At 38.7% G+C, this 26,318-nt stretch overlaps 1 protein-coding gene across 3 annotated transcripts; it reads left to right on the top strand.

Annotated features, from left to right (window-relative positions):
* Window positions 1-17,154: 17,154 nt before the first annotated feature.
* spartb (spartin b) lies at window positions 17,155-26,145 on the top strand. Of its 3 annotated transcripts, none has more exons than XM_085380899.1 (8): window positions 17,155-17,207; window positions 17,857-18,682; window positions 20,445-20,642; window positions 21,543-21,702; window positions 21,838-22,032; window positions 22,125-22,283; window positions 22,828-22,918; window positions 23,903-26,145. In XM_085380899.1, exons 2-8 carry the CDS (start codon window positions 17,861-17,863, stop codon window positions 24,105-24,107), a joined length of 1,830 nt encoding a protein of 609 aa, XP_085237025.1. In that variant the 5' UTR covers window positions 17,155-17,207; window positions 17,857-17,860; the 3' UTR covers window positions 24,108-26,145. The 3 variants fall into 3 exon arrangements, with proteins under 3 accessions (XP_085237025.1, XP_085237024.1, XP_085237026.1); XM_085380898.1 differs by lacking the exon at window positions 17,155-17,207 and adding an exon at window positions 17,214-17,383 and having other exon boundaries at window positions 23,903-26,143; XM_085380900.1 differs by lacking the exon at window positions 17,155-17,207 and adding an exon at window positions 17,214-17,383 and having other exon boundaries at window positions 23,105-24,045.
* Window positions 26,146-26,318: the final 173 nt, after the last annotated feature.

Below are 26,318 nucleotides of genomic sequence, written 5' to 3'. Positions count from 1 at the left end.
TTGAATGGTATCTTAATTTGTTGTACTTTAAGATCTCAAGATCACCGTGCAAACCTGGTCAGGGTTATAGTCTGCATTTTGAGTTTGCCTCATAGCAGCAAAGGCTTAAAGCTCAAAGCTGTCACTAACGCCAAGAGAAATAAAACAAAGAGTGTTAAACAGCTGTGCAGTGTTTAGAGCTTCTGTTCCACAGGAAAACACAATTGTAGCATCAGTCATAACAGATTTTATAAACTTCTATTAAGACAATTTGTTCTTGGTATTTAAAGTAGCAATATAAAACATTTTAATGTGTTTGTAAGTTCACACTGTCCCTAGGTTTGTAGGTTCCAAAAATACAGAAACGATGCTTAGTGTTACATGGAGGAAAGACCATTCCTTTTAATTTTGGGAAATGTAAAATTTCCTATTGTACAGTATAGGCTAAAAGTGTTATCCCATTCACAATGTAGTCAGTATGAAAGAGTTAATATCCTTATTTTATCATGCATGGAAGCTCTTCTGCAAGCCAAAGCTCATGAAAACTAGGGCATTTCACAATATTTGGGTTGGCCCAGGTAATGAAAGGTGCTGGACTTCAATGTGATGAGCTGCTTTGAAGAAGAATGATGAATATCCTCAGGTCTGCTGCCAGGTTGTAAATCAGAAACAGTGAACAAGGTCAAATGTATAGTGAGTTCATGCACTGCTGAAACCCCTCCAGAAACAAAATGTACTGACAACGTTTTTCAGTGATGTTTCAGTAAAACGAAGAGAATAAACTAATCACCGGATGTCAGAGTTCTTGTTTACCAGATCTCCTGTGTTGGATAAAATATGCAGAAAGTGGTTCATTCTTTTGATCCTTGTGCACAAAGCCAACTATGACATTTGGGGGGAAAAAAAAAACCCCATGAGATTACAGCTGCCTTTGGTCAAACTAGTCAAAAAGTTTTGTTTTACTTTTTCTTTTTCACGTGTAGATACTAAATGCCAATTCAGTGCTAAAAGAATCTATGAATGTCACAACAACATCTCTGAAAAACATTTATTACATTATTACATTATTAAGTGAACTGCATTGAAATTTAGAAAAAAAAAATCCAGATTTTTCTCTGAATAGGACAAAATGAACTGCCCATAAACACACTTAATTTGCAATTCCAAGGAACTGTGTGTGTTTTTGTGTGTGAAATACTTGTATATCCTCAGGTTGTCTAATTGCCACCTAATCATTACAATGATTTGCATGCCCAGTTAGTAATTCTACTATAAATATTCAGTCACGCACATGAAACTGATTAAGGCATAATGAAAACAATGAAAACAACCAAAATGTGCATAAAATATAATATCTGTCTCGCTAACTAGAAAGATTTTTGAAAAAGTAGTATAGTTACAGACCACTGAACTGAAGACCATTTCTTATATAGTTAAGCCCATACATTTTTTAACAACAACAATATTTTCTCAGTTGGTCTCCATATGCCACCACAGTGTATTATAAATCAAACAGCCAAGATGCGCCTGACAAGCAGACTTTCAGTTTCATTTCAATTTATTGTCCAGCAGTTCATCTAAACAGAAAAGCACTTAGACTAAAACAAATGTAGCTACGTTAATCCTACCATAAAACAATAAAACAAGATGCGACCTCTTCCCATGCCCCCAAGATGCAGGTGTGCATTCCAGTGTGGAATACACACCGAGCCTCTGTAGCCTGTTAAAGATCACACAACTTATCACTACACAATTGATTATACACCTCTAAGCATATATGATTAAATGTTTCCTAATACAAATGACAATAATAAAATCTAAACCCAACATCTACCTTCAGTTGTGTCTTGAGTAACTATAGATTATGACCTGCTGGGTTGAAATCTTTGGCATTGCCTTCTTTGCCTTGAGAAACTTTTCGCTTTTCCAGTATATTTGTGGGTCATTATCCATTTACACTGCGAAGTCGCTTCCAGTCAGTTATTATATGCAGTCACATCAGTTAATACAAATCCTTGAATAAAGCTGGAAGTTTTCACTTCAGTCTAATCTTGACTGCCATTTAAAATCCACTGTGGTTGTGTAAAGAGGCAACATTTTTAAAAAAGAAAAAAAAAAGAAAAAAACAAGAAAGACGTGTCATTCAGACACAACTGTATTTTGTCAAGCATCAAATACCTCTATTATGTGATTTAGGTCTTTAATCCAGTACCATAAATGTCCTGTAATACCTTATTTTTGAAGTGAGCTATTGCTTCTTTTTTTCTTCTTTTTTTCTTTTTTTTTTTGTGTCCCGTTTGGATCTTTAGCCATCAGAATTGTTGTCTTAAGGCCAAGAAAGATGCCAAGCGGATTTATTTTACCAAGTGGATCATCATGGCCTTGCCATATTGGTCCATTTGATTGACCTTTTGATTGACCTTTATTATAATTATGTATTTATTTTATTTCTGGTTGCTACAAATGGGACAGACATGACTGGGGTATAGGACATTGAGAAAGAATGAAAGAAAGAGAGGGAGAGAAAGAAAGAAAAACAGAGGGGAGAAGAGATGGTGAGAAAGGGGGGAAGAAAGAAAGAAAAACAAACAAAACACCTGGATCACCTGTATGGAGAAAAAAAACAGAAGAGAAAGCAAACAAAAAAAAAAAGAGCAACGTAATAAATACAGCACCATCACTAAACTAACTAGCAGTATAACAGTAGATACTAAATATTAAACGCTATTGTGCAGCACGAAAGATAGACAGCGCACGATGTGCTCTGAGGCAGCAGCCAAGAAAGGTGTAGTCCGTGTCTGTGAACACCCGTGTGTACACCTGTGTGCATACCTGTGTGAATCAGCATGCTTGTATTCCAATGGTTTCTCCATGTAACGATCTGCTAGGGAGTGTAGGGAGCCATAGCCCCGTCCACCAGGGTATGAAGCAGGTATGGAGGAGATCCAGGCCCCAGACATCCAGAGGCCCCAGAGTACGAGGACCCGAGGAGGACCACCAAAAGGGGGGGAACCGTGCCACCCTCCCGGGAAGAGCTGAGTAGAGCCCCAAACGAGAGGTCACTTAGCAGCTACAGAGCAGAGGCCAGAGGGGGTTGCAGTGGCGTGCCCGCGGGCTCTGCCGGCAGCCAGCTGTGCCAGAGAGGACCGAGCTTCAGGCCCAGAGGCCAGAGGCCTGAGGGCACCCCAACCCCCGGAAGGGGCCCAGCCGGGCCACAGGCCCCAGGCCCCGCCAATCGGCCACCAGGAGTGAGCCAGTACATACATGAGCGCCCAGCCCCAGTCGACAAGAACCACCAACACACCAACGTCTGAGGGCATCAGCCGCTGGCAGGGAGTGTGGTGAGGGGAGATAGGCCTCCATACTTAGGAGGGCCTGAGATGTACCCAGAGAGGTTGAGTCTAAGACCCAACCTGACATATAGACACAGACGAACAGGGGTGCATTCCCACCCCCATATACACAACCAAATACTCGGCACTCACCCAACGTGTAGACAGACACAAATAGACACTGCACAGACAGTCACACTCCCCAAACAGAGGGGCAAGCCGCTCCTAGACCCAGGAGATGTTACCCTTCTCTCCTATGACTGTAAGGCCTGGTCACTAGTTATTGCTGGTACTACAGTTTATGGTGCAGCAGCTGCTATCATGTTGGCTAATTTGACTGCATCTGTTTTTACTTGTGATATCTTCAATAAAATTTAATATTAGGGACTAATACCAAAAAAGTCAGCAGTAGTTTATGATTTTCTGGTCAGTATTGAGATTATAGAGCAAGGGAACCAAAGGCTGTTTTTCCAGACTTCTGTGCAACCAGTTGCCGCTTGCTTTTCACCTTTCAGGATCAATTTACATGCCAGTAATATTAAACAGTTGAGAATTATTTTGTGGATAGTCTTCAGCTGTACTGAGAGAAGCTCCAAAGAGCTGGCTGTTCAGATTTTCTGGTAAGTAACCTGAATTTTTGTTTAAGCCTGTTTTTGCTAGCCTGAATTAGCATCTGACTTAGCATCTAATGGATTATGGGTATACCTTGCAAATCAAGCTAGCTAGTTAGAACTATTGATAGAACTACTGAGAAACAGAACTTAGGTACATACAGATATCTTATTTTAAAAAATACACATACATACATACACAGGTAGACATTCAGATGTGCTTAATGCGGCAATCCTCCGTTAGCGAGTTAACACAGAACACCCCGTGCGGGGGCTGCGCGCAGTTAGCTTGTTAACGCATTAGCGCCGTTCATGTACTAACTGCCTTGTTTTGTGCTGTATACTCTAAGGGTCTGGACGTACCAAGGTTTAACTTTTATTAACAATGTTGGGAGTCATTACAGTGACTCTTGGGCAGTGGTTCGCTTCCTGCAAGACTTATCCCATGGTGCACTGGGGTCCGTTGCCAAAAAGGATAAAGGACTAATCCAAATCCAATACTGAATTATAGCAATGAGCTACGTTCAGGATCAACATGTTTTACATATTACAAATTATTACAGTAATAGCTAAAAGAAGATACTAAATATGTAAAGAGTGTTTGAAAGCACATTTTAAGACAATACTGTACCTTAAAATTCCAGTGAAAATGCAAAATATGGGGTTAAATAATCTTAAAACCACAAATGAGTCCTAATCCTTTAAAAAAAATGCTTCATGCATTTTAAAATATTTAACTCCTGAATAAAGTCACTCCCTGCATCACTCATCAGTCTAGTCAGTGTTGTGCATACATCCTGAAAGTTTTTCATTTTCATAACAACCTTCCAGAAATTTGCATTTTGGCACGCAAAACAAGTGTCATTAATCATACTTGTAAGTGCATGCCTCAAACTCAGATTTAAGGTGAGCAGAAAACCTCACTAGAGAAAAACTTTACCCCTTTGGCAGAATTAATAAAAGCATCTTTCTGCTGTCAGACACTGTACATTCATCAATCTACACATATAGAAAAGGTGAAACATTGAAGTGATGACATACATACTTTTTCTTTTTTGCCTAGAGATGAGCTTCATTCTGCCTTTGGTGTTTTAGGAGTTAGGTAAATGCTGCATTTTAGAAGGTTCATCTTGAACTAAACTTTATTATTATTGATGGTAAAGAAAACTATTTTACAACCTTTTCATGGGTTTGTGCGTTCCTGCAGCTTGTGGGTGTGTTTAGGTTAAATTACGCCTTCTGACTTAAAATATGTATATTTTTACTGAACTTTACACAATGACTGGTGGTTCATAGGATTGTCGGGAAGGTTAGACATGCACTGCTGCTAATTGTAAATATTATGTTTTCCAAACCCTGATATGAAAACGGATTGTTTCAGTTCTCAAACTGAGATAAGGCTAAATACCAGAGCCACACCTTGATGTACCTAATGAATACCTTCATGTGCTCTGGCATGCTGAACACATTAGTAGTCATCCAGGTCATGGTAATCTAAGGAGCTCGGAAAGAAAAGCGAGTGGACTTCTTTAAGTTCCTCGACGACGCTTCACCTCTCATCAGAGAAGCTTATTCAAGTATTAGACCAAATGGTGGAGAGTCCCAGGTATTTAAACCCTAATGGGATTTGTCCGTTAAGAGGACTGTTGACCTACTATGGTCATGTGCCTCATCATATGAGCCATGGTGTGAAAAAGGTGTGGGTCATTATCTTCAGAGGTTTCAGATGAAACCATTGTGCAACCTTGCCTCACCCTATCATGTGACTTACTGAGATCAACTGATGCAAGTTGTGAGTGGGCATTAAGGCTTTAACCTAAGATGAAGACAAAGCAGACTTGTTCCCAAGAGTTTGCAAATTGGATCCATGGTCAGGGGACATAGAACAAAGTTGATTGCAAATGGTCCATTTGGTAAAGTAAATCCATTGGGCATCTTTCTTAGCCTTTAGACAATAATTCTGATGGCAAAGAACCACACGGGACAGGTGAAAAAAAAAAAAAAAAGAACAAAGTTGATTCTATGGAGAGCACACACCGACTTCTAACTGAATGGATAAGACAGGTCCATTTCACTATCGATACACTCCAGAATAAGATCAACCAAAGTCTTCAAAACACTCCTACCCTCCCTGATTTAAGAAGAAGTTTCTAAGTTTGTGGAAAGGCTCAGCAGGCCCAACAAATTATACGAAAAGACAGACAATTTCATAAATTCCGTACATTGCAAACAAAAACGTATCATCCCGAGTCGATACGTAGACCGTACAGACAAAAACAGGAGGACACCACAACGGAAGACAGTCAGGAAAAGTAGATGAAGAAATTAGCAGACATAATGTACATATTGGGCTTGTGAACTGTAAATAAACCTTCACTGAACTGAGTCCTGCATTTGAGTCTGGCCATGTGAGGTATGGTACACAAGTAAATTCATTACTAAAATTTGACTATTCTTTTTATTATGTCAACAATGTCAGAAACAGAAAGTGGCCAAAATACACGTTATTAATCAGGCTTGCCAGTCATTCCCCTAAATCACAGCTTTTCTTCACTGAATCTGAAAAGAAAAAGTTACTAGCCAAATGACTTAATTTTGCAATTTCTCCATAACAGCCACCCATGGTGGATGTCATCACAGCCACGAAAACAGCAATAAGGAATAATTAACTGCATACCACCGTCTGTACCCAGGGGATGCAATACCCTGTATATATGGACTTCCAAAGATTCACAAGAAGAGTCCCACTCAGAGCCATTGTTAGCAGTATAAACTCAGCCACCTACAATATTTCTAAGCACCTCACCACTGTCCGAGCTCTCCTTTTGGGTAACACATGCCATTACATCAAATACTGACTTCACTGCAATGGCAGATGAAACCATAGTGTGCCTTGATGTGGTTTCTCTCTTCAGTTGCATACCTACAACTGAGGCAACTGAGTTGTAGGTATGTGAGAACATCACTACAGCAAGTCAGCTCCTTAAAAAACACATGAGCCCATGGCACATTGGTGTGCCATGGGCTCATGTGTCACCCATTGTTGTCAACCTTTACATGGAGGAAGTGGAAAGTAAAGCTCTTGTCTCTTTCAAAGGAACTGCATCTAGCCACTGGTACAGATACGTGGATTACACCTGGGTCAAAATCAAAACCCAAGAAGTCGAAGCTTTCACTGTTCACATCAACTTAGTGGATAGAAACATAAGGTTCACCAGAAAAGATACAAAGGATAGTAGTTTGCACACACCAGTAGGCTACCTACTCTTTGAAACCCACCATGAAAAATTGCATACCCTTCATAATGATTCCATCTTAGTCTAATTTTACCTTGTTTAACTTTTATACTTGCTTTTATACTCTCATACTTCAAGTCAGTTTTATTTATACAGCGCCAAATCACAACAACAGTGGCCTCAAGGTGCTTTATATTTTAAGGTAGACCATACAATAATACAACAGAGTAAATCACAACAATCATATGATGACCTATGAGCAAGCACTTTGGAAGGAAAAACTAGCGGTAGAACTAGACTCAATGAGGAGGGGCCATCTGCTGTGACTGGTTGGGGTGAGGGGAGGAAGCCAGGATAAAAGATATGCTGTGGAAGAGAGCCAGAGTTTAATAATAAGTAATGATTCAATGCAGAGAGGAGTACAAACACATAATGAGTAAGAAAGGTGACTGAAGAAGAAATACTCAATGCATCATGGGAATCCCCCAGCAGCCTAGACCTGTTGCAGCATAACTAAGGGAGGATTCAGGGTCACCTGATCCAGCCCTAACTATATGCTCTAGCAAAAAGGAAAGTTTTTTTTTAAGCCTAATCTTAAAGTTAGATGGTGTCTGTTTGTTGAATCCAAATTAGAACCTGGTTCCACAGAAGAAAGGTCTTAAAACTGAATGCTCTGGTTCCTAATTTACTTTTAAATACTATAGGAACAACAAGTAAGCAGTCTGAGAGCAAAGCGCTCTAATAGGGTGATATGGTACTATAAGGTCAATAACATAAGATGAAGCCCGATTATTCAAGACCTTATACGTGAGGAGCAGGATTTTGAATTCAATTCTGGATTTAACAGAGAGCCAATGAAGAGAACATAGAACATCATAGAAGACAACATAGAAGAGCCACCTCGACTGGATTTTGTACATATTGGGCTTGTGAACTGTAAATAAACCTTCACTGAACTGAGTCCTGCATTTGAGTCTGGCCATGTGAGTAATGGTACACAAGTGAATTCATTATTAAACTTCAACTATTCTTTTTCTCATGTCAGAAACAGAATGTGGCCAAAATACACATCACTAATCAGGCTTCTTTTTCCACACGTGACTTGCCAGTTATTCCCCTAAATCACAGCTTCTCTTTTCTCCACATACTGACTGGTTACAAAAAGCTCTTTACATCTTAATACATTTTAAAACTCAGTCTCTAGAAGAAACAAAAAACGTTATGTGTTTCTCATTTTTATGTCTCTTAGATCAGCCTTTGGCTGTTTTGATGTTGATGTACCGGACCCAATATGTTTGGCCTTCCTTGCACACTTTCCTGCCAGAGATATTTTACTGTTTTAGGAAACTGCTCCACTGATGTCTGCGTGCGTTTGTGAATCTTCCGTTGCTGGCTTTGTCATTACTATGGCTCATCCACATGGTATTCTTCGTATATGGTCAGTGACTTTACGTTCACACAAAACATTCAACATACAGCTGTGTGCAGATTTCTGGCTTCACCCCTCATTTCTTTATATTTTGCTTCCAATGAAACAGACTTAATTCTTAACTCTTTAAAATCTGATCCATGAAATAATCCTTACCACTTGTTCTCCAGGCTTTTGGAAGGTCTTTCAGGGGTTTTCTTTAGACATTGGCTGCTTTTTCACTCATTTTCAGTACAGTCCTCCAGTCTGATCATCTTTAGAAAAATATTTGTTTGTTGTTTGTTTGTTTGTTTTGTTTATTAAGCCACTTAATGCTGACCTATGAATCAGTCAAGCATAAAAAGGCTCCTAACTTAAAGGATGTGTCTGCACAAAACAGAAAACTTATATGACCCATTTAAATTGTATCTTTCAGCAATTTGTTACTAGCAGCCTGTTCCAAAAACACATAATTTGTTACCATTTCTTTAGTTGAATCTATAAATAAAGGGCAAATATAACACAATTTGATTGGCATAAAATATTATTTTTGTACTGATGAGGTGATTTCCAAAGAGCTATTAACCAAAAACCTGACATAATACCAGCCTGTGGTATTAGAGATCTTGTCACCAGGCAATACCGTATGGAAATCATCTGATTGGTGAGAACTCTTTTTCAGCATGTCAGTGATCCCAAACACACTGCCAATGCAGTAAAAACATTCCTGGATTGTCCTGACTTAGAACGGAACAAAAGAAAGCCAAAATCCAAAGAGGAGCTTTGAATGTCCTTCAAGAAACTATTCCGAGTGACTACTTAAAGAAACGACCAGAAAGTTTTCCCAAGAAAGTTCAGGGTGTGTTAAAGAATAAGGTGTAAATAACTTTCAAGCTCATTAGAACTGTATCTGTGTTTGTCCTATATGTTTTACTTCTATTTTCTTAGCAACATATTAGGAAGAGTGGCGGCTCAAGACGCTGTATGTGCAGTAAGAATATCATTTATAGTCGCTTCAGGCAGCTTTTTGTTTTTCAGATGGAAACATGGCTCAGAAGGATAGCTGAAAGCAAAGCCATTACATGTCTGTGTTTGTTGTCTGAGTTCTGCCAAAAAATAATTATGCACTACATATGATGAGCATTAGTGAGGGAAGAAGATTGTACTTCAAAAGTTAAATTTGCCTCCATAAGATTGAGCATATAAACAAAGTCGTACATCTTATGTAAATATAATGCAATTGCAATTTTACAAAATGTTTTAGTCTGACAGCATTTTAACCACATGAATATGATTCACTAGCCAACACTGAAACACTCCCTTCACTTATTAATGTAATTAAACATGTAAGAACACATAAAGAAGAAGCAACAGATCATCATCTGGACTATAAGCTTGGATTTTTAGTCATTTTATAAGGGGAATGTACTAACTGTAAACTATGTAAAGGCCCCATAACACCCCAGAGATGAAGTTTATAGGTAAATTACTTTAGTCTAGTGCAAACCTCTGTTACCTCAGTTTTCCCTGCATTTTTCCTGAGCTAAAGCGTTCATGCATGTAAGACTGTCAGACTGCTGGAAGGAGTAACTGCAGCCCCTGGTACAGATAATAACTTTTTCAATAGCTGGGTGATTCATGCAGGAGACCCTTTTTAAAAAAAAAATTAAAATCTGTGAGTGAGCGCTTAAGTTAACTTCATGTCATTCTTGATGACTCCTATCAAAGCAGTGTTTCAGATTAGTAGTACGCTGTTCAATATTTAGCACCCTTTGAACCAGATGTTAAAGTAGGAACAGCGAGCTTTCCCAAATATTGAAGCATTGTTTCACCTTGGGGATGATAGTGCAAGAGCTTGCTGGAGTCAGAAAAGAACATGATCGCTCTGTCCATAAATCACAAAGCCTGAGACAGGTTTACTAGCGACCGTGATCCAGTTTTCTTTTTTCAGACAGCCCTGTGCAGCTTATGTGGATTTCAACTGAGGACAATAAGCATTTGATTAAAAAAAGAGGTCAGGATGCACACATTTAGTTTTTCATAAAGAAAAGGTATTTTAGTTTCCTCTAATTTAATCAGCTTGTTGCCCAAACTTTTTTATCAGCTTTCTTTTAATCAAGATTATTTTTAAATACTCACATTTTTTAGAGAACAGGGCTTTGCTGAAGCGGAACTTTTTCTTCTTTTACTGACTTTTTGCAGCCACTTCAGGGACACTAACTTTCTATAATACGGACCTCAGTGGAGGGCTGAGGGGAAACTGTGACTTAAGATCCTGATGTCTGTTAGGAAAACCATTAATTTATATGGGGGTTTTATGACATGTGGACAAGCGGCGTGTATTTGTGGCTCAAAAATGCAGTGCAGAGGACACAGCTGCACCATATTTTAATGTGTCTTTTACAGCTTCACCAGGAAAAAAAGGCAATTCGTTTTGACGCTTGCATTAATTGGAATCATTTGTTGTTCATTTTTTCGCATTTGTTGTGGTTGCACAATTTCCATTTGTTTCTGCTTATAGTTATAGCTCATTCATGCACAATTAGCTCTTTAACAAACCTGTTTATTTCATGGTCATAATATGAAAACATGAAACACATGGGATACCACTACCCATTTTGTTACTGGTTCATAGGAGATGTGCACTGGATAACAACATATATACTATTGTTTATGTATATCAAGTTCTAGTCTCAAGTTAATTGCCATCTTACGCCACTGCAGTGACATAGTTGCCTTGTTATGGTGAATGCTTATTTAGCGGGCTTGCACAAGGACATATAAATAAGTAGATACAAATGTTAATCATTTACTCAAGATGAATGTCTTCATTTTGAACAGATCATAGTACTGTTTGGAATAATGTTGATTGAGAGAATTATTTATCTATTATACACACAAACACTATAAAAACCTAACATTAGACCTGCATAGCAAAAATCTGAGCCTGGAACAGTCCATGATTGATTGCATTTGTGCTTCCATTTAGAAAGGCTCTTCTTTTTGGCACACAGGCATAAATTTGTTTACACAATGCCTGAGAAGCCCCTCAGTGCCATAATTCCTGCTCAATCCCTCATTTTTCTTCCGATCTTTCTCCTAAACCGATATAAAAGAAATACTAAATAGTGGACGTGACCATTACTCTCTTCTGATTATAATTGTTTTTATGAACACCGACAATCGCATATATGCTCAAAAAGTTATGGAAAACAAAGTGTGTATCTGGAACAAAGTGACACTGACAAAAAGGCAGCAATAAATTACTGACATAACTGCATCTACAGCTAAAATGAAAGTCTGGCCAAAGGATAAAAATAGATAAATATGAGAACAACTACATGCGATTTAAATGACTAATCATTAAAGTAATGGTATGTTTTGATCCGCACTGTGATTAAACTGAAGACTAGCAGTCTAGGAAAATACGAGGTCAGGCAGGGGGAATCTGGACAAAACAGTTTTATTAAGGTTTTTTTTAAGGGGCATTATGAACATTATATAGTAGTCATGTGGAAAAAACCCACAGAGCTGCCTGTAAAAGAGTTGTACATTCATTACAGCCTTGTGTCTGGTTCTTCCAAATAACTTCTTAAATAACTCATTTTATAGCTGCTTAATCTGACTTTTATCTTATAAACTCGAAACTGAAACTCCACAAAAAAGCAGGTTACTGAATGTAAGTTACTTGAATAATTGAGGATCAGCAAAGCCAGAAACCCACATGCATATCATTTGAGTGTTGGCTGGGATGTAATTCCTCATTAATCATTGTGCATGTGTTTCAGTAGCTCCATGAGTATTGAAATGTTGAAGTCTGTTTACACAAAGAATTCAAATAACCTGTTTCTGGTTAAAACCAATCTTAATGTTGCAACTCTTCACGAAAACAGCGAATAAACAGCAAGACTAACAGTCATACTCTCTCTGTTATGCCACCTCTAACTTTTAGTTTGTGCTGCACTAATGATAATTTAATAATTATCATTATCATTTGATAATTCTTAACTGTTCAAAAATGAATTATTAAGACAATTCTGATGTCCACATAGAAAAAACATTGCTGTGACCAAACTAAATCCATAATCTATAGCTCTAAAGCAAATCACTCTTCCAAAATGGTGACCCATACATATGTTGCTCATATGTGGGCCAACCTTAACAACAGAAGACATGTTATTACCAGCCTGTTCCAGCTACAGACATTAGTCGACCTCTCGGTGAAGCAGAACAAATTCAAAATTTCCCCATCTGGTAATATAATCAAAGTAAAGACAGGCAACCTGTTTGTAGTGCACTCAGCACAACTGGACAAAAACTACAGTGAAGCAGAGTATGATGCACGTACAATTCAATGAGATGAATAATAAACTATAACTAACTTCAGAAAACAAATTCGGTAATAAGAGAATGAAAAACAGATTTCTTTTTTATTCACTTTGAGCACAATTTACAGAAACACAGGAACAAAGTTCTTATTAAATATGACCTTCAATCTTTTTCAGTGTCTTCCAATTTTTTTAACCAAGTCTTTTTTTAATAATCTAAATAGTCAAATCTCCTCCTTCATTTGGAACAAAAAACCACCTAGGCTGAAACAGAGTGTATTACAAAGACCGCGGAGCGCAGGAGGCTTGGCACTCCCAAATTTTCTGTTTTATTACTGGGCAGCTAATATAAGAGCATTATTGTACTGGATGAAAGACCATGATAATTTATCATCATCATGGGTAACACTGGAGCGGCTATCGGTGAGTCAATCCTCCCTGGTGTCTTTGCTGTGTGCCAGATTACCTCTGGCGAGACCGATCTCCAGCTTCACCACGAATCCTCTTGTTGTCCACTCACTGAAGTTATGGTATCAGCTCAGACGGCACTTTAAACAGACTGAACTCTCTCTTAATGCACCACCGCATAGACGTTGCATGTTCTCCCCATCCTTGACGGACGAGGCATTTAACATATGGACAAAGCTGGGAATAACGTCAATGGCTGCTCTTTTCACGGACAATATCTTTTCCTCATTTGAACAGCTGGTGAACAAGTTCAAGATCCCTCAGTCACACTTTTTCAGGTATCTACAACTCAGGAATTTTGTTGCTTCTAATACTGACTGCTTTCCGTCCTGTCCACCACCATCCCTTTTGGATGATATTTTTGATTTTAAGCCAAATGCTAAGCGGGTTATAAGTGATGTTTATGAGCTGTTGAGTAATTTTAGGCTGTCCACATTGCAATCACTTAGGGAACGATGGGGAAGTGATCTTGGCCAACGGATTACAGATGAGACTTGGCACAAGATAATCAATAGCATTTCTTCATCATCTATTTGCCTTAAACATGTGGTGATTCAGTTCAAAGTTGTTCACCGTCTCCATTGGTCTAAAACTAGACTGAGCAAAATCAAGGATGGGTTTGACCCCACATGTGACCGGTGCAAACGAGAGCCTGCTTCCCTATTTCACATGTTCTGGGCGTGTCCAAAACTGGGTAGCTTTTGGAAAAGCATATTTGAAACCATATCCAACATATTTGGTGTTCCAATTGCACCCTGCCCGTTTATAGCTATTTTTGGAGTGACGCCTTGTGATGCCAGTCTTTCCAAATCACACTCTGATCTTCTGGCCTTCTGCACTCTTTTGGCCCGTAGAATGATATTATTGAAATGGAAAGAGCCACTTCCACCTGTATATGGGCAATGGGTTAAGGATGTCATGTATTTATTCTTATTGTATTCTAATTTTTGCGTCATAACTTTTGCACTGTCCACTTCCTGCTGTGACAAAACAAATTTCCCACGTGTGGGACTAATAAAGGTTATCTTATCTTATCTTATCTTACTATACTCAGCTGGAAAAGATCCGCTACACTGTAAAAGTATTGCGAGCGCTCGCAATACTTATTGCGAGATCTCGCAATACTTTTGCGAGCGCTCGCAATACTTTTGCGAGATCTCGCAAAAGTCCGTCTTAATTTTTTTTTTTTCTCCCTAATTTTTTTTTTTTCCTCCCTAATTTTTTTTTTCTCCCATGTCCCCTGGGGGGCTCCGTACCTTTCCTCTCTGGCTGGGTTTTAGTTACACTGTTCTGGGGGGGTGGGGGCACAACTGTTTGTTAATTTTGCCATAATTGTTGTTGGAAGCAATTCTTTGTTCAATAAAAAGACCTTGATCAAAAAAAAAAAAAAAAATATGACCTTCATATGTTAAGGACTGGAGCTCAGATCCTTTGAACATCAGCTTGCCCTCGGGCATGACAGAGTTCAAAATAGTGAGCTAAAGCTGCACTGGATTAACACCGCAACATGTGTGAAGAGCATGTCCAGTCTGGTCCCAGTGTTTTGGCATCTGTGCTCAGTGAATACTGGGAATCTGTCAAACTGGAGATTAGACTTGTTGAGCTATTTTCCAGGGTCACAGCAGCTAAGAAACTGATGAGAGTCAGACTAGTAAAACAAAAACACAAGTGATTCAGAAAAAGTTCATTCTTAGTAAATTATGCATGTTGATTTGTTCTTATTGCTTTTAAAATGCCTGTAGGTTTCTGCTGTTTGATGGCGACATGCTAGGTAATTTCATAGTCATTAGAGGCGCATTTGAACCAAGCTGCATGTCTAATCATTCCCATGATTAGACAAAATGTTTCAACTATGAAGGATGCTAAAGGTTTTTGATTAGATTGAACTCAGAGCAACATAAAAACTGTGCCGTTTTCACCACCTCATACTCAAAATCTATGTTTGAGGTAGGATTTGACTCCCTCTGGTGTGCAGTCTCAAAAATCAGAAATCTAGTAACTGAAGGTGTCTATGGCCAACGTGACATGTTTTTAAAATCCATAGCAAATCTTCTCTTTTCGTCAGTAGATTTGTAGATATTTTCTTATTGTCCTTGGGGGCTCAATAACATGTGTTAGCAATTTCAATGAGCCATTTGCAGAGTGTTGAAAGAAGAACAACGAACAAGAAGTGGGCATGTCCTGCCTGACTCACTTTCTTCTCCTCTGGAAATATTTTACAACAATTGTATCAACATTTTGATGAACCAGCATAATTTTCTGTCTAGTCGGTCAACGGTTCGTCTGAACATTAAAATGATTTAGCACCGGTAAACAGAATCCTCAGTTTCACAGCTGCTGTGAGTGTTCAGTAAACAGGATACGGTCACTGAGCAGATTAATGTTTCAGCTTTCTCAACAGCTGGGTGACCCGAGGTCAGCTCAGACCTCTGAGGTATAACAGAGGCTTTCGGGAATCTGTTTTCAATTTTTTGTTGAATACATTCATTTGAGTTACATTAATGAAAACATATCCATTTTGTTACTTTAATTGGTGATCACCTATTAAACTAACCCATGCATGTCTTTGGATTATGGAAGCAAGTTTGAGTAAGCTGCAGACACAGGAATAGCATGCAATCTTCAGTGCATAGTTTGAGTTTGGGCATCAAGCACAAGGGTCATGACCACCTTCTTCAGCACAGCCCAAACTCTCTCAGGCAAATGTTCTTGTGATTTCTTGTAAGGTCCAGGCTACAGGGAGGCCAATCCATGACCGATAGTGCTCCATTGTGCATTTTTCTAAACAAGTATTGTAGCCGGCTAAGGGGAGGAGCCACTAGCTTAAAGACTCATGGGTCTGTTCATCTGACATTCACGTGTTAAGTTACAGAGTTATAACAGCTATTCCAGTTATCTTGATCTGTTGTTGTTGTTGTTGTTATTGTTAATGTTTAACATTATTGCAGCTGTTTTCTGTATTGATTGTGGCCAGCAATGGCCACCATGACTAAGACTGCTGTACCAGTTAATGACCACTGTTGTGATTTAGGGTGATGCAATCAACAGATACATACTGGTTGTTGAAAAGTGTAAGAAACACAGGGTCTCCAGGTCAAACTAGAGATCTCTGTCTCCTTCTTGGCTTACCTTTGCAACAGTAAAATATCACTGTAATGGCAGCATGTCTGGGATACTGCGATGCTGAAAAATCAACATATTGTCAGCCACATGCTTACCTGATGGCATTGCATGTCAGATCAAAATTAGAATTTTCTGCATTCATAGTGAATCATCCAAGATTTCCCCAAAATTTGGTTAATAGCTTCAAAGAAAAAAATTATAAATATATATTTTAAAAACAAACAAACAAAACAAAAACCTTAGCATGGCTTGAGACTGTTGAAAATGCTGCATTGTGAACTTGCTTTTTATCATAAGTTCAGCTAGTTTGCATTATTGATGAGAAGTCCTAAAAGGTGTCTCTTTATTAATATTAAGAAATATATTTACACTGCCACCGCATCATTCAGTCACCGTTTTTGAATCTATATGGAAGTGTGTATAAGTGCATAATTTCTGCTTGATATTAATGGAACTGAAATTTGATTTAATGGAAAATAAATTGTTGCAGTTGCTCACTATGACCAATAGATGGAAGTGTCCCCTTATTCAAATGGTTCATTTATCAGTAGAAGCTATTTGAATGGGTGCTTAGTGACCTCTTGTGGTTATGGTGACGAACTACAAAAATTGTCAAGTTTAGGTGGCGTTTCACTACTTCCGGTATCTATTTTTTTAAAAGGGGGCTGACATGTGATCGTATTGGGCACGTCGGGTCGGTCGTGGAACTTTTGCTTTGAAAGGTCAGTAATGACCTCATGACACCACTAGGCTCTCCTTTACTTTAGGGAGTCGTCCAGCAGCGAAGTCTAGTTTATTTACTCAGGTTGCCGATTGAAGTTATCACTCTTTGCTAGCTAGGAGGAACGTTAGCAGGCCAATTAATAAGCTGTTCTTTGGTGTTTTTCCGCTCTCTAAGGTAAGAGCTAATATCATTCGCTATTAGGTGAGTTGGAGCTAGCTGACAGCTAGTAGTTATCACTAATTACGACTTCACGTGTTATATATATATGTTGCTGTCGGTACACTAAAATCGTGGCATAGCTCCTGACTTTGTCCGAACGCAGATGTTAGCTCTTGTTGATCTGTGTTAGCAAGTTTAACACGAGGATTAGTGTGTTTAAAGCCTGTTTTAGTGGATCGTTTTAAACCAGTAACACTGACGTACGTAACGAAAATAAACCAGGTAACATGTGATCTAGAAAGACCAAGAGGGCCATTTGCGCGATGCGTTTCACTTCTAAGTGACTTGTACTTGTACTTTGGGGTCGAAGTTAAGTAAGCAGTAAAATATCATTTGAATAACCTTTAGCCATTTCAAAGTCTAGCCAAGATAATCATTTCCCTGCATGTGCTGTACTTAATAGAAATTTACCAATTGTCTTGTTTCAGAGCAATGGAGAAAGCTAAACAAGATGCATTTGATAATGCCAGACTTCAAGTGATCAAAGATGGCTATGAAAGGGCCTTCGAGTGCATCAATAAAGGACTCACTGCAGATGAAGCCGGAGACAAGAGTCAGGCCCTGGAGCTCTACAAAAAAGGACGACAGCACCTTCTTAGGGCTATCAGTGTACCTTCGAAGGGGGAAGAGTGTGTTGGCAACTCCTGGGAATCAGCAAGGCAGATGCAGCAGAAGATGCAGGAGACCCTGAACAACATCACCACCCGCATGGCCATACTAGAGACCAGCTCTGACCCTGAATCTGCAGTATCTGCCCCTGATGCAACAAGCATTTCTGCAAAAGGTCTCTACCCAGGACTTCCCACCACAGAGAAGCCAGTACGGCCGCCTCCACCAGACATTCCTTCTGCTAATGGTCAGCCAGCTAGAGCTGTAGGAGGTTTGCCTCCAAGCGGAGGAGTGGGTCTACCCCTCTCACCTACCAGACCCTCTGCGGTTCCTGCCGAACAGCCTCCAGCCTACTCTCCTCAGGCAGCCGATGGTCACATATCAGTCTCATATGGAACAGATTCAGGGGAGATGTCATTGGTCGGGGAAGAGTTCTACAGTCATACATCTAACTCGACACCTTCCCCTCAGAGCATAGGTGAAGATGGAGAGGAGCTGCTGTACATTCCCAACGGTGTGCAGATATTTTTTGTCACACCTGAGGGGCAAGTGAGCGCTCCCTCATACCCCGGCTACCTGCGGCTGGTGAGGTTTACCAGCGATCACTCAGACAGAGTGCCTAATCGACCACCAGCATTTCTGCAGGTGAGAGGGGGAAAATTATTTTATTTATTTATATATATATATCTTTTTACTTTGTTATTTTAAAATTATACATTCATGTGGTGTTAAGCAATCACTCAAAAAATATGTTATCAATTTTCTTCCTCCTTTTCTTTTTTGTGTCCCTTTACCCGATTTCATAAGATGTTTGCTCAATTTCTTAATATCCGCATTACAGTGAGTCATCAGCAGAGGGACATAGGCCGGTTAAAGATCAATGTCCCTCCTTCCTAAGGACAGAGTCATGTGAGGGTTGTTTACCTAATGCCCTAGTAGTCCCAGTAGGTAGGTTAATGGCTATGATGTCATCCTCGGCGGAATCCCAGACATGAATCAGATTTGGGGCACAGGTGACAATATTCAGAAAAAGAAATGAAGTTATTTGGAGTGTTCATATGTGTAGGCATGTGCACTATGCCAAGATGATGTGTGAACTTAATTTTCCGTTTTAAAAAGAAAATGACAGTAGCTAGGAGCTAGATGGGCATGCAGCTCCCAAACTGACAGGTGTATCTAAATGTATTTTAATATAAATGAAAAAGTATAAAGTTTTTTTTAGTAGGAGGTGGGGGTTTTTTTTTTTGTGTGTGTGTGTGTTTGTTTGTTTTTACACATTTAAAACTAAAGCAGTGTTTGAACATTAATATCTCAAAGACCTTTAAAGATGAAAACCTTGACCTTTACCTGTAAATTGAATGAGGATGTGCACTTAAAGCCAAATTAAAAACCAGAATCTTCTAGGAAGCTAGAGTACCCACACAAACACTTGGAGAACATGCAAACTCAACACAGCAAAATGGTGGAGTCGAACTCAGGACCTTTTTGCTGTGAGGCAATAGTGCTAGCCACTGCACCACCTGTTTCGTAAAATGTGTAGAATCACATATTAACATGAAATTGTTAGTCACAAAAATAAATAAAACACTGTTATTTGGTAATGGGGTTTTTTGTGTTTTTTGGTTGTTTTTGTTTTTTTTATTGGGGGGGGGGATTTTTTAACATATCACATGGGTTGTGAATCTTCACAGATGAGCATGATGTAGTTTGAGATGCTTTCCAGATTTTTCTTTTTCTTTTGACTTGAAATAAGTTGCTTAATACAAACCAATGATGCAGTGAAATCAAAGGTTGTGAGGTGTTTTGAACTGCCAAGTTGGATTTGTACAGGTCAACACCGCAACCAGTCAATGATAAGATAAGAAAGGGTTTGGAGGTATGTAGACAGCTTAAGCTCTTTATTAAGAGACTAAATCAATAACACCAAATGGCTCTAACCTATTCAGGATTATTTGTTATGATTACATTTGCCTTTCATGCCACTAGTGTCATGAGACTAAAATTTGCCTATTTAGTGGGGGATTTCCCAGGTGTTATTGAAAGTGTGTGACATCAGTGATTCACATGAGTGCAAGTAATTACGTAAACCCAGCTTACACAGTTATGCTCTGTAATCTTGTTAGACATGCAGCAATCACAGGATGACTGTGTACTCTAGTTTGTCGCACTGTGTTGTGCAGAAGCACCATTTGTAAAACCAGGATTCATTCAAGGTTACTTTTGAAAACTTCTAGTAAAACAAAATGTCTGCAGACTTCTTTCTCCTGTTAAATGTAACTTTCACCTCAATTCACTTACTATACTATATTACACACATCATTTCATATCATAGTATACCTGTTTTGATTTGTTTTTAATCACATTTTCCATTTGTTGCATTTTCTTCACTTTCTTTTGATCCTGGCAGGTGTGTGACTGGCTGTACCCTCTCATGGCCATGAACTCTCCAGTGTTACTCTGTAACACTGGTGTGTTTATGTTTCCGGACATGATGGCACCAGCTCCAGGGTATTATGTGGGAGTGGTTTTGTCCTCTGAGCTCCCTGCTACAGACAGAGGACTGTTTCAGGACCTGTTGTCCCAGATGACAGATCTGAGGGTTCAGGTCAGTGTGTTTCACTGTGGTTAGATCTGCAACAGCATGAAATATTTGGTATTATCTGGCAAACAATTGCAAACAGAGACCAGGCTGTAAGGCCTGTGTTTCCCAAACAGTAGAGTCTGTGGCTAAATATATCCCCAAACAGAGATCATGCTGTATTTGATTTCTGTGTTTAAAGAAATAACAAGATTTTTTTTTTTTAAACTAGAAAATCTAAACGTTCCCAACTTCAGATTTTTTAAATTCCAGTTTAATTGTTTTGTTGATTCTTACACAAACAACACTTTTGATGCTGCACTCTGCTGTATTGTTGGCTTGCAATGAAACTCTTGCTGCTGCTTATTTCTGATCTAGCAGCCCTCCCCAAATTACCCCTGCCTCAGCATTGTGGGGATTTGACTCAGGCAGGTGAGGAGAATTAATCAGTTATAATGCTCTTATCTGCAGCAGTTAGAACCTTAGAGCTTCAGCTGAAAGACAAGTGCCAGTTTAGCCATGATGGAGGTGTCATTTTGATTGGAGTGACACCAGGCAAGGTCATTTTTAATGAATGCACACAGCCTAATTATCTTGTCAAATGGAGGTGATATCACATCAGAAAGTAAGCATTTTTTTTTAATTTCTTTATTATTCAGTCTAATAGTATACCAGAGATTTTTAGCTCAAATCTTTCGTTACAGCAGAGAGATGTTTTTAAAATGGCAGTCTGTTTGAGAGCAAACAAATAGCGCATTGTAATGAGGAGTGCAGAATGAGAGGATGCATTGTGTGCATTGGGGGGTTACTGGGAGACGAACATCTGTAGATGTGTGCAGCTTCCACAAGTTGTCCAAAGTATTTATTTTCATCCCACACTGTCTGTCTTCATTCTGCACTGGCTAACCAATGTGTCTCTATGATCAGGCTCCAGAAGAAGCTGCAGATACCATTAATCTCAGCCAGAAGGTGTCTGTTGATACACCTGAGCAACCAGCAGAGGCTCCTGCAGAGACTCCAGCAGAGACTGAAGAGGAAAAGACTTTACCTGAATGGAGTGAAAAGGTGGCAAGCGGGATCCTGACAGGTAAGCAGTGTCTCTTAAGTTTTTAATATCATTGTTTTACAAAGTTAGGAGTTTGGAATTGGATTGTTTATGAATATAGGTCAGCAGTCCTCACTAATGATCACTAACGCTGTCTGCCCTGTGTGATCCTGTCAGGTGCATCCTGGCTAAGCTGGGGACTGGTCAAAGGAGCTGAGTACACAGGCATAGCCATTCACAAAGGGGCAGCTAAACTCAGAGAACATATCACTCCAGAGGACAAACCCACCCCCGTCAGCCCCACAGTCACAAAAGGCCTCCATGTTGCCAAGCAAGCTACAGGAGGAGCTGTCAAAGTCAGCCAGTTTCTAGGTCATTAAGTCATCTTCAGTCAGCATTTTTTACTGTCCTTGAGTGTTAATTTGGCAGTGAACTTATAATTTACTAATGCTTTCTTACTGCAGTGGATGGCGTGTGTTCTGTTGCTAGCTGCGTGGGTCGAGAGTTGGCTCCACATGTGAAAAAACACGGAGGCAAGCTGATCCCAGAGTCTATGAAGAAGGATAAAGATGGGCGTTCCAACATTGATGGAGCCATGGTGGTGGCTGCAAGTGGTGTGCAAGGTAAAGTTAATTTTCACTTTATATTCTTTAAAACATTTTTTTTGTTTTTTTTGGGTTTGTTTGTTTTTTATTAAAAACCATATTTTTTATTTGTTTGTACTTTTATATATACACAGACGTTTTTGAAAAGACCTTTTGGTCATTTGTCACATGACCAGAAATTAAAAAAAATAAATAAATAAGAGCTCTTCTATGACAAGTGTGTAGAGGATAGTATTCAGATTAAAACACCTCAGCCGTGCTGTGTATTGTCATGCACTGGCAGAGAGCATGATAAAAAAGCATTTTTTGTTTTGCTTTTCCTGCATTGACCACCACATCCTTTTCACCAGGTTTGGCACCCTCTGACTTTGCCCTCTTTCCCAAAATTCAGCTTGAATGTCTGCTGTGTAAAATAGCAGCTATTCTGGAAATGTTACCGTTAAAAACACGCTTCAAGGGAATTTTGTCCAGTCTGAATCTGATGTATTTCATTATTACGCCCTTTGCATAAATGTATCTACCCTTACAAACACATACAAATAATACTCTTGTGTTTTCCCAGGATTTGCAACCATGTGGACAGGTTTGGAAGTAGCAGCAAAGGACATAGCTACAAGTGTAGCTTCAGAAACAGTGACCACCGTAAAACACAAGTAAGAAATTAAATAAATATAGTTTAATTACTTCTGACTACTGTCACTGCTTGAATGTGCACATATGCAATTTTTTGATCAGCACTGCTCGGGAGACGGGTTTTTGATGTGTATGTTGTAAATGACTGCATACATTGTGTAAGCAAAAACCAAAAGTGCACTCACTCTCTTCAATTTGCTTTGCAGATTTAGGGGTCTACAAAACAACTCTGACACTCCTAATGAGACAAAGTGTAATTTTTCCTGATTCTCCACAACTGTTTAATGCTTTTCACTTCTAATTGTGCACATAACACAAGCTTCTGGGTTTTTTTGTTCTCTTTAACAAAGCACTCTTCAGCCCTATGCTGTACCAGTTCACTCCCTTTTCTTGTGTGCCAATTTGGATTACGGGGCCTCTTTAAGTGATTCCATTGATTTCTAACAGTGTTTCTGAAGGAAATGTTATAATTGACAGTATTTTCATCCTGCCTGCCTCAACGGGTTCTCGTGTTCTAAGAAATTCTGCAAAATGGTTATCAGATATCTTCACATCAGAGTTAAAAACTGGTTTCAGGAGGGAAATTCTTAAAATGTTCTTATAATGATGGAAATCTGCCGTACTGTTTCTTTCTTTGAATACGTTTTGGCTTCGTTAGGCATTCCTGGGAAATCACTAAGCTGGACTCTACAGTATTACATTTGCTTTGTTTTTGCATGCATGTGTCAATACAAGTTGATTTGGTTAGAATTTGTAAATGAAATTGGCCAAAAAAAATCTTCCCATCTGCTTCCAATTGGGTAAAATTGCCAATATTCTGGCAAACAAATGTATTTATTCCAGATTGCACACTTGCATGCACTTGCAACCCTCACTCCCTCACAGAAATTCACTCGACGCATGATGGCATCTTTACAGTCTTTGCACTACATATTAATTAATTCTTCCCATACCCTCTTCTCCCCGCCTCTCGCTCTGACCTCTCACTCAATCTGACTCTGAAGGTACGGAGCAGCGGCAGGACAAGCCACAGACCACGCTGTCAATTCTGCCATTAATGTCGGTATCACTGCCTTCAATGTTGACAACCTGGGGATCAAAGCTGTGGTGAAAAGGACTGGCAGGCACACAGCGCAAGCACTTTTGGAAGACTACAAGATTCAGAAAAAACCTGAAAATGGGACTCAAGTGGAGAAGTTGGAGAAATAGCTGGTAGTGTCCTGCCTCATTCCCACAGCAATGCCTTAAAACAAAATTTGTAATTTCTATTAAATCATTCTATATTGAATATTCTTTATTTATAAAACTGGTTCTAGATTTACAAGGTAACTACTGATTATATTCATATCCTATAGTTTGATACTGCTTGGAACTTGCACTTTAATATTTATGTAATACAGGAAGATTGGACCTAAATGTGAAGGACCTGAAAATTATATAATACACACCAAAAGATTAATTATAAATGATACAATATCCTACATAACATTTAATTCATTTTGAACTGTTTAACACTGCTGTTTGTATGAAGAAAGCTTTGTTCTTGAATAGAGACATAATATGCATTTGTGTGTTTCCCATAATAGCAAATGTGTTTTAAACAAAAGATGATGAAATATATGTGTGCATATTTACTTTCACATATATTTAAGACCAAAGTAATACCAGCTGTACTGTTTCACTATGGTGTTGAAAATGTCAAGTTATCTCTGCTTCTAACTGTGCCTTCAAATATCAAATGATAACATTAAAAATTAACATTTCAAGCTCCAAAATTTGACTAAAACACAACAGATTCGGGACAAGTATGTAGTCTCTCTATACTCAATCAGTAACCAGTAAGATGTAAATGCATCTCAGGAGTCTAAAAGATGTTGTGCTCCAGTCTGCAGGGCTTGCTTCTGTATTTTCGACTTAGTTGTAGCCATGTTATTTTTAAATGTGGCTTATTGTATTTCATAAAAAATTCACTGTAATATGTAAACAAATATCCCGAAGAGTATTTGTAATGTTTAAATGGCCTCTAGTTGCACATTGAGATTTTGTTCCCAGCTGAATTACTCAATAAAGATGAAGACTAAATGAAGCATCCTTAGGAGTCTAAAGTAAATATTTTGTGCCAGCAGAAGTGCATATTTGCGAGTGCAGTCAATTACTTTTAATTCCTCAGGAGTTAGGGAAGTTAAGTGTGAACTATGAGCCTAGTACCTCCACCTAGTGGCGACCATTCAATCAAGCTTAATTTAACCATGTACATTCATGTCTCCTGAATGGGTGATCCAGATTAGTTTTCTTCTTTAATACCAGCTAAACACGAGGTAAAATTAAGTGCAGGTACAAAGAGATTTGTGAAAAAGCCTTGAGCCAGCCCCTTAGTTACTTTTGCTTGCAAGGAGCCAGACGTTGTCATTTTTATTTAGTTATTAAAGTGGTCTTGACCAGTAGTTCTCCAGGCTTCCTGGAAATATTCCAAACCTTTTTCAGATATTGGCTGCTTTTCAACCATTTTCAGTCCAGTTCTTGTACCTGACAATTTTTAGAGGAATGTTCAAAGCTACTTAACACAAAATTTAAGTACAAAAGAAATGTTTTGTGCTTAACATTGATAAGCAACATTCATGCAATAAAAAGGCTTCCAACTCGAGGGATGAACCAATGTTGTCTCTACAGGCAAAGAACCAGTTTTAAACTTTATCTTTAGGCACTTTGAAAAGAAAAAAGAAAAAAGACGTTCATAAGTACTGAGGTTCAAGCTTGTCAGAATTTAACAAATTAAAATATACTGCATTTCCATTAATGTTTGTACATTTCACTGATTACTGTATCATTTCTCATTTTGCCAAAAAAAATAAATTTAGGGGGCTTAAGACTTACACATATTGAATATTTACATTCAGTACATAAATTATTCCATTTATTTCAGCAGCTTATAAAGATTTTTCAACTGATAAGATGCCATATCTTTACTCAAACTTCACATAGGTATCCAGTCCAGTTGTTTGTTTAGCATCTCATTTTTAATGTACTCGCTGGAGAGGGAAAAGCAAATTGTAATAATTGCAAATGCAGCATTTTGCCTGTGTTCGTCGGTTTTATATTTCAAGATTAAATGCTTTGAGGTTTCTAGTGGAAATTATGACTCATCTTTACTATAATTCCTACAATGATGCACTGAAAAATTAAAGATGTTACTCAATATGAAAAGAAATGTCATCTGCATCAGTCTGACAATGCAGGGGGGAAAAATGCAAACATTTTTATCAAATATTGGCAAAACACGTTTAATGAAGTCTGCAGACCGAACTGCATAAATACCTCATGGTGTTGCTATAAGCTAATCATTTCGAAACTTTCTGTATATGCGGTCTAAACATCTTTTATACACAAATTAAAATAAAAAGGAAAGAAAAGAAAATACAG

Source organism: Rhamphochromis longiceps, linkage group LG14, assembly GCF_057381845.1.
Source record: "Rhamphochromis longiceps isolate RC_006_pf linkage group LG14, R_longiceps_female_GT1.1, whole genome shotgun sequence".
NCBI lineage: Eukaryota > Metazoa > Chordata > Actinopteri > Cichliformes > Cichlidae > Rhamphochromis > Rhamphochromis longiceps.
Note: the sequence above shows the minus strand (reverse complement) of the source record. Positions and strands in the feature narration are given on the sequence as shown.

What these genes read in the sequence shown, in the direction of transcription:
- spartb (XM_085380899.1), top strand. Translation starts at nt 17,861, where the DNA reads ATGGAGAAAGCTAAACAAGATGCATTTGATAATGCCAGACTTCAAGTG. An exon ending in GGCAAGCGGGATCCTGACAG is followed by an intron (nt 21,703 to 21,837) that starts GTAAGCAGTGTC and finishes TGATCCTGTCAG; the next exon opens with GTGCATCCTGGCTAAGCTGG. An exon ending in CAAAGTCAGCCAGTTTCTAG is followed by an intron (nt 22,033 to 22,124) that starts GTCATTAAGTCA and finishes TTCTTACTGCAG; the next exon opens with TGGATGGCGTGTGTTCTGTT.